The sequence below is a fragment of the Capsicum annuum genome, chromosome 9 (assembly GCF_002878395.1).
Source record: "Capsicum annuum cultivar UCD-10X-F1 chromosome 9, UCD10Xv1.1, whole genome shotgun sequence".
In the NCBI taxonomy this organism is placed as follows: domain Eukaryota; kingdom Viridiplantae; phylum Streptophyta; class Magnoliopsida; order Solanales; family Solanaceae; genus Capsicum; species Capsicum annuum.
The window spans coordinates 78,100,402-78,110,068 of NC_061119.1; the positions used below are offsets into that span (position 1 = coordinate 78,100,402).

At 32.8% G+C, this 9,667-nt stretch overlaps 1 protein-coding gene across 1 annotated transcript; it reads right to left on the reverse strand.

Annotated features, from left to right (window-relative positions):
• Nucleotides 1-5,786: 5,786 nt before the first annotated feature.
• On the reverse strand, nt 5,787-7,037 carry LOC107842590 (acyl-coenzyme A thioesterase 13; the record flags this gene model as incomplete). Its single annotated transcript, XM_047396861.1, is given in 2 exon segments — nt 5,787-5,933; nt 6,624-7,037. Coding segments are annotated over 2 exon segments (321 nt in total), but the record flags the coding sequence as incomplete, so codon positions are not given.
• Nucleotides 7,038-9,667: the final 2,630 nt, after the last annotated feature.

Below are 9,667 nucleotides of genomic sequence, written 5' to 3' on the forward strand. Positions count from 1 at the left end.
AATCCCCCACATGAATGGGGAATGACTATTTTTTGTAAAATTTTTACGGACAAGTATGTGATCATCAAGCAAAGACTGATTGCATCTGGATAAGTGGGTTTCCCTTTGAACTTTCCGTAGTGAACATGAATCGGATGCACTCGGTCAATCGATAAATTTGATATCTTTGAACCGTCGAGCTTTAATGTACACCTAGACAACACGTCACACAACCAGCCTTTTACCTTTTATGGTTCTCACGGTTTTGTTCTTTTCAGCCATGAACACGTTCCGGTTTCATGAGAGCTTAGAGAATAGGCCTTTAATAACATTCTCCTTGAAGCGGCTTCCACTTCGCCCTCACATAGGTGATTTCTAAACTTTCAATTCGATAGATTAAACTATTTGGTCAAATTTGCCAAAATTAGATAATCATTAAAAGATTTTTCACCTTGAGTCTCATCTTTGTTTACTAAACATTGTCTAGATCATGAGAATGGGTTGGGTATATTGAAAATGTTGAACCTGTCAGTCACAACTTTGTTTGATCTCCTTGAACCTAGCTCTTGGGATCTCCAATCTGCTAGGTAGAGTTACCGTCATGCTGACTTGTCCTACGCCTTAAACCCATTCCCTTGGATGTCCTTTACACTCCTTCTCTAGATAGGCCTTTTGTAAGTGGATCCGATACATTATCCTTTGACTTTACATAGTCAACAGTGATAATTCCACTAGAGAGAAGTTCTCTAACGGTATTATGTCTTCGTCGTATGTGAGGAGATTTACCGTTGTACATCATGTTTCCTACCCTACCTATTGCCGCTTGGCTATCACAGTGTATACATACTGATGCCACTAGTTTGGGCCAATAAGAAATATCTTCCAAGAATTTCGGAGTCATTCTGCTTCTTCACCGTCTTTATCCAATGCGATAAATTCAGATTCCATTGTAGAGCGAGCAATACAAGTCTGTTTAGATGATTTCCAAGAGACTGCTCTGCTCCTCCACTGATAGTAAATACATATCCATTTGTGGATTTTACTTCGTTCGATCCGGTGATCCAATTTGCATCACTATATCCTTAGAGTACCGCGAGATATATATTATAATGCAAGGCATAGTCTTGAGTGTATTTAAGATACCCCAAAACTCTTTTTATTGCCATCCAATGAGTTTTGTTGGGATTACTCATGTACCGACTCAATTTACTAATAGCGCATGCTATGTCTGCTCGTGTACAGTTCATTATATACATTAAACATCCCAATACTCTTTTGTACACCAATTGTGAGTCACTTTCACCTTCATTCTTTCGAAATGCAAAGCTCACATCCAATGGAGTCTTGGTAATACCGAATTCCATATACTTGAATTTGTCAAGTACATTTTCGATATAATGAGACTGTGACAATGTCAACCCTTGTGGAGTTCTATAGATTCTTATTCCTAAGATCACATCCGCAACTCCAAGGTCTTTCATATCGAACTTGCTCTCGAGCATTCGTTTTGTTGCATTTATGTCTGAAATGTCTCTACTAATGATCAACATATCATCCACATATAAACACACAATGACTTGGTGATTTGGAGTGTCTTGAATATAAACACATTTATCACATTCATTTATCTTGAATCCGTTTGCCAACATGGTTTGGTCAAACTTAGCATGCCATTGCTTAGGTGCTTGTTTTAGTCCATAAAGTGACTTAACAAGTTTACACACCTTATTTTCTTTTCCTAGAACCACAAAACCCTCAGGCTGTTCCATATAAATTTCTTCCTCTAATTCTCCATTTAGGAATGCGGTTTTCACATCCATTTGATGGATTTCAAGACCATATACCGTCGCTAAGACAATTAACATTCTAATCGACGTTTATCCTTGTTACCGGCGAGTATGTATCAAAGCAATCAAGGCCTTTTTTTTGTTTGAAGCCTTTTATTACAAGTCTTGTCTTGTATTTGTCAATAGTACCATCCGCTTTCATTTTCCTTTTGAAGATCCATTTAGAACCTAAAGGTTTATTTCTTTGAGGAAGATCAACCAATTCCCAAGTATGGTTGCTTAAGATTGAATCAATCTCACTATTGACTGCCTCTTTCCAAAAGGATGAGTCTGATGACGACATCGCTTCTTTAAATGTTTGAGGCTCATTTTCTAAGAGAAATGTTACAAAATCCGAACCAAACGAAGTTGACGTTCTCTGACGTGTACTACGTCTTGGATTTTCTTCATTATGTACATTCTCACTTGGTTCATCTCGAGGTCGCTTAGAACCCCCACTAGACTGTTCATGTCTAGTTTTATACGGATAAATGTTTTCAAAGAATTCAGCATTATCTGATTCAACAACAACAAACCCAGTGTATTCCCACCTAGTGGGGTCTGGGGGGTAAGATGTACGCAGTCCATACCACTACTTCAGGAGAAGTAGAAAGGCTGTTTCCGATAGACCCCCGGCTCAAGACAAGGAGTAATAAACAAATACTTAATAAAGCATGGAACAAGATGTCAAGACATAAATACACCACCCACAAGGAATAATAAACAAAGAATAGTAACCACATTCGTAATAAGGCACGCAACAAAGTATCCTAGCAAGAATCTGATTCAATTACCGTATTTTCATTAATATCCGGATGTTCGGATTTATGAACCAAAAAATCGATATGTTTTACTACTTTTAGCATATCCTATGAACACACAGTCCACCGTCTTAGGTCCTATCTTGACCCTTTTAGGTACAGGTACTTGGACCTTTGCTAGACACCCCCACACTTTGAAATATTTCAAGTTGGGTTTCCTTCCTTTCCATTTTTCATAAGGAATTGATTGTGTCTTATTATGGAGAACTCTATTGAGTATACGGTTAGCTGTAAGGATAGCCTCCCCCCACAAGTTTTGCGGTAAACCTGAACTTATAAGTAAGACATTCATCATTTGTTTCAAAGTTCGATTTTTCCTTTCCGCAATTCCATTAGATTGAGGTGAATACGGGGCCGTAGTTTGATGGACAATTCCATTCTCTACACATATTTTGACGAAGAGAGATTCATATTCTCCTCCCCTATCACTCCTTATCATTTTGATCTTTTTCTCTAACTGATAATTTTTTTAGAATCTGTATTGTTTGTTTTTTGGAGATTAAAGATTTAAGCTTTCTACTCCGTTTGAGTTGAAGTTTGTGTTGCATATATACAAATTCTTGTACCCCGAATACATAGAAAATAACAATCTTAAAGAATAATTTCCCTCACTGTACCCGAGGTTATGGAATCTTCTTCCCAGGATAAAATGGCCTTAAATTCGAACAATAGCGGTACCTCAAATTGTTGGATTCAACAAATTCACTCAACAGTTTGATTGATCACACAGAATGTTTTTGAAGACAAGAAGAGAGTTTGTATTTCAGAAAATTTGTATTTAAACCTGTGGATGAAAGCAGGTTTATATAGCCTTCATATGCCTCTTCTGAAAAGTGGCAATGGTTCACTTAAAAGGTGTGACCTTTCCTGAAAAATTATGTCTGTTCGTTCAAAGAGTACATCTTTTCCGAACAGGCAAACCATTCCATGAATCAGTGTGTCATTTCGTTGAAGGATTGCATCCTTCCGAAGCATCAGTTCGAAACAGTGCATCCTTCTGAAGCATCAGTTCAAAACAGTGCATGCATGCATATAACTGGAGGATCAAAACACAGAAAAAAATTTACTGCATTTTTATTTTCCTTTCGGATTAAATTTTGTCCAAAAAGATAGATCCCATCGATCGATCATTTGCCAAATCCAAATCCAAATCCGAAGCTTTTATTTTCCTTTCGGATTAAATTTCTGTTAAATAAATTTTGTCCAAAAAAATAGATCTCATCGATTGATCATTTACCAAATCCAAATCCAAATCCAAATCCGAATCCGAGCCGAGCGACGACGGCGCGAGGCATCTCTTATTTTTTGCCTCACTTACCAAGTGGAATAAGTGTTTCTTAATATAAACACTTGAAAGTCACATTCTCCCACCAATGTGGGAGAAATAATAGACTTTCCATTTTAGAGTACACTTTCCATTTTAGTGTTCTCTTCTCTATTTTTCCTTCTACTTGGTTTCCTCCATTTTCCATTCACACTTTTCATATACGTTGAACCCAACACATACATCTATCAGATCAACACTATAATACTCTCTAAGAGTTCATACTCCTTATTATTCATCGTGAAAGATTATTATAATATCGGTGCAAAATATAGTTAGTTTCCAATAAAGCTCTCTTTTTTACTAGCTTTTCTTCTTGGAGAGCATTTTAACAAGACCTATTACTATGGAATAGGATACTAACTTCCAATAACCTAGCACGTTTATGAGGTAAAAGACAAGAGACAACATAGAAGTGCAATATATCGTTAACAAATCAATTGATGTACCAAGGAACAAAAGAGACAAATTCACAACCACAAATATACAATTCCAAACTCCATAGATAAATCCTCATTCCAATAATCAATACAACAATAACAATCCCAGTGTAATTCCTCAAGTGGAGTTTAGAGAGAGTGGTGTGTAACTAGCCTTGCCCCTACCTTAAGAGGGTAGAGAGCATACGCAAATCTAGGATTTTGAGAACATGGATACACCATAAAAAGAACATATTTTAAGTAAGAATTGGTTCATAGTCCTCAAGGTAAATAACTTTACTTTCAACCAATTGCACCTAAGGGTGGCAATGGGGCGGTGCGGTGAAGGTGTGGTGCGGGTTTTTCCTAAACCCGCGAATTTAAAAACTGCACCGCACCACACCGCATCACCTTTAAACCCGCATAAATCCGACCCACATTTATACCCGTGCATACCCGCACCGCACCGTCCCACAATTTTATTTTTTTATTTTTTGAAAAATTTGTAACTCCATTGAAAACCACAATATTTTCAAGTCTTTGTTATAGATAAATTAAATAAGCTATGCACGGCAAAGTGATTTAGTAAGAAAAAACCTTTAAACTTTTGTTTGATATTTTAAGTTATAAAATTATTTTACTGGTTTGAAAAGAAGTTATGAAATTACTTATTTATAGTGTTATATTTGTCGTTTTAAGTATGACAATTTTAAGTAAAGAATACATATAATTTTAGACAGATTCACGAGAATAATACTAAATTTTAGTTTTTTTTTAATTTAAACCCGCAACCGGCCTCGCCCCACACCATTTAAAAAAAACTTACTCCAACCCGCCCCGCACCCGCACCGCACCCATATAACCTAAAACCCGCACCACACCGCACCCGCACCGCCCCATTGCCATCCCTAATTGCACCATGTGGCCTTCATACAGCATGGGTGTCGGAATATAATATTACACTACTTCCATCCCAATTTATATGCGGTAGTTTGACTAGACAAAAAATTTAAGAAAAACAGACATTTGAAACTTGAGGTCTAAAACAAGTCAAAGATGTTTGTGTGATATAAATCATTTCATTAAAGATAGAATGGCCATAAATATATGTCATTCTTTTTGGTACAGACGAAAAAGGAAAATGTGTCATGTAAATTGGGGCAGAGGGAGTACCAATTTCTTAAAATGTATACAGAAAATACCTAGTTTTTTCGAACAGACCACGGGTTCAGAGGCCCTATATTTTGAATAAATTCACCACTGATAGAGAGGTTGTTTAAATAGACCGTCGGATCAAGTGAAGCATATCAAACAAATAAGTATGTAAAGCAAATACAAAGGCGAAGACGACAATAGCAACAACAAACCAGTACTCAATAATTGTACTAAATTTTAATTTGAAAAAGAAGAAACTCACTCCAACATAAGCAGCATCCAAATAAGAAACGCTGATCTCAACTGAAACACCAGTGAGTGCCAATCTACCTACAGTAAAAATAACAGCAGATCCCAAAATATCCACCAGAGTCGCCGTAGCTCCACCATGTAGAAAATTACCCGCATTCTGTTGCACACACATATCCCAATTAATTAAAGAGAAAAGGGTCAAAACACACCTAAAGTATCATAGTTTTTCGACTTTCATACCTAAACTATTACAATGTTTATCGAAACCACACCCGAACTATTGTTTGAGTTTCATCACTGAAATTTCAGGTATGTAAAAGTGAACAACTTATAATTGAGGTGTGTTTGGTTAAATAATTATTGATAGCTTATAATTGAGGTGTGTTTGGTTAAATAAGTATTGATAGTTCAGATATGAAACTCAAAAAACGAAAATACTTTCGATGTGTTTTGATTCTTAACTGTGTTAAACAACAACAAAACGGATATACTCCCTCCGTCCCAATTTATGCGTCACTTTTCGCTTTCCGAAATTTGAACAATTTAAGATTAGGCACGAATTTTTTGAACTTTTTGAAATAACATTTATATATTTGAAAATAACGTAAAAATTAGATAAAGTCACAATAATTAACAATTCAAAATGTTTAAAGGTCATAGTCATAGACTTGTTTGAATCTCGAAATATAAAAGTGTCACACAAACTAATAAATGACAATTCAAAATATTTAAAAGTGATGCTAATAAATAGACTTATTTGAATCTTAAAATCTGAAAAGTGTCGCATAGGATGGGAGAGAGCATATAAAGTATGAAAACATGAGAGAAGAATAAGAATAGTATGAACCACTAGACGAGGAGGGACATGGAAAGAGCAGAGAAGACGACCAGGCTCAATGAGGTCAATCTTTATCCCATGTGAGACAAAGGGTTCAATGAATCTTGCAGCCATAGAATCCACTGTGCTTTCATAATTGCCTCCTTCTTTCTCCAAGAATTTCTTCACTGATTCAATATCCATTTGGAATTTTCTGCTATTGATCTCAATTTGCAGACCCAATTGTTTTTAATTCCCTAAAAGTTCATCAAAATCCAATTGAGATTAATCTTTATCTTATGGGCTTCGTGGCCAGTACCCACCTAATTGATAGATTGATGGTGTATTTCTTTTTCACTGATCGTTTGGTAGTAGACTGTTAAAGAGAGTAATATATGCATTAGTGTCATCATTTGGTAGGCTATATTAAAAAAAGTAATATATGCATTAGTGTCGTGCATTATTAATATTTTATTTGGTACATTTAGGGATCGTTTGATAGAGTGTATTGAAAAGTTAATCTATACATTAGTTTAATGTGTATTAGTAGTTGGTACCCTATGTAAACTAAAGCATTCTATTGTGTATTGAGGTATGTATTACTAATATCCATGACATTAGTAATGATATAGATCTAATACATGCTTAAAGATACTATTATTCCTCAAAAAAAAATTTGCATCCTCTCCAACATATATATTGAGGGTATTATATAAAAAAAAAGTTAAAATTTATGTAATTCATGTTATTTTTAATAAATCAAACCAAATATTGTATAAAGAAAAATACAAACATAACTAATGCAAGCGTAGCTAATACAAGTATTACTAGTACATTATATTTTGTATTATTCTTATACATTCTATCAAACGACCCCTTAGGGATCATATGGTAGAGTGTGTTGAAAAAAAGTAATGCATGCATTATTTTTGTGTGTTACTAATATCTTATTTGATATAATTTTTTAATCTATGTATAACTAATACAACATTAGTTACACACACTATTATGTATTAAGGTGTGTGTTATTAATAATCATATTTTCTTATGCATTAGTCAGAGGCAGATTCAGAATTTCAAACATGTGAGTTCCTAATAAAATAAATAAAGGCATCTATATGTTGCTCCTACCACTAAGTTATTCCACTACTTTATTATGGATTCTCATCTTTAAATATTTAAACTTATAATTAATTTTTCTAATATAATTATAAGTTTTACCGTAGCGGGTAAGGGTTCCTGATATTAGTAATACCAAGTGTTTCAACACATGTATTAACTCAGTAAATGATAAATTTACCCTTCAAGCCGTGCTAGAACATTTCGCCAAGTCATTGTTCCATTGTGTACTACCCTGCCTATTTTACAGCACTTTATCTCTCTTCTCCACTGGTAGCAAACAAATCGAAAACACCAATGAAAGTGGATATAATTGTTTGTATTAAAAGAAAGTGGGTTAAGCATGATATGTTGGTTTAGATGACTTTGATTAGAATATTTTGTAATTGGGGTATGAATATGAAATTTGATTATTTTTTTTTGTTTTAGAGTTTATAAATTTCAGAAAGAAGGATTTGGGTTTTAAAGTTTTGAATTTGTTTGAGGAATTGTTGGAGAGGAACTATGGATTTATTTTTATTTGAACGTGGATATTTCTTAACTTCTCTAAATATTTTTATTTTATTTATGTTCATATCGTGGGGGTGATTAAATGATATTTGATTAAATGCTTTACTGTAATATTCTTTAGTTTTTTCTCTTAGTTTTTATAATTCTTCTATATTATTTTTGAGGTATTCTAAATATTATATATCTTTTGTTCTAAAATATTCAATTAAATTCTCTTTTAATTTAAAATGCATATAGATGAATTATTAGAAAAACAATATATACAAAAAGATAATAGTAAACACAATAGTCCAGTATTTATATTAAATAAACATAGTAAACAAAAAAGAGGTAAAAGTAGAATGATTATTAAATAACCATTCTACTTTTATCTCTTTTTTGTTCACTATGTTTATTTACTAACAAAATATGATCATTTTAGATTACTATATAATTATTCAATACCAAATAAGATATTAAAAATAAGACAAATACAAGGATATAACTATTTTAGTAAATTTGACTATAAATCAGGATTTTACCACTTAAAGTTAGAAGAAGAATTTAAGGAATTAACTGCATTTACAGTACCACAAGGATTTTATGAATGGAACGTATTACCATTTGGATATAAAAATGCACCAGGTAGATATCAATATTTTATGGATAGTTATTTTAGATAATTATCTAATTGTATAGTATACATAGATGATATACTATTATATACAAAAACTAAAAAAGAACATTTAAAATTATTAGGACAATTTACAGATATAATAGAAAAATCGAAAATAAGCTTAAGTGAAAAGAAAGACGAAATTATGAAAAAAAACAGATAGAGTTTTTAGGAATACAAATAGATAAAAGTGGAGTAAAAATGCAACAACATATAGTACGAAAAATAATAAACTCAAAAGAAGAATTAGATACAAAAAAAAAGAAATTACAATCATTTTTAGGATTAGTAAACCAAGTAAGAGAATATATACCAAAATTAGCAGAAAACCTAAAGCCTTTACAGAAAAAATTAAAAAAGGATGTAGAATATAATTACAATGAAGAAGATAAAAAACAAGTCAAAAAAATAAAAATACTTTGTAAAGAATTACCAAAATTACAATTTTTAGACGAAAATAGAAAGTTTATATATATAGTAGAAGCAGATGTTAGTGAATGTAGTTATGGAGGAGTACTTAAATATAGGTACGAAAATGAAAAATTAGAACATTATTGCAGATACTATTTCGTAACATTTAATGAAACAGAAATAAAATGGGAAATAAATAGAAAAGAATTATGTTCATTATATAAATGTTTATTAGCATTTGAACCATATATTGTATATAACAAATTTATTGTAAGAACAGATAATACCCAGGTTCAATGGTGGCTAATAAAGAAAATACAAAATTCAGTTATGACAAAAGAGATTTGGAGACTAGTATTGAATATATTAAATTTTACAT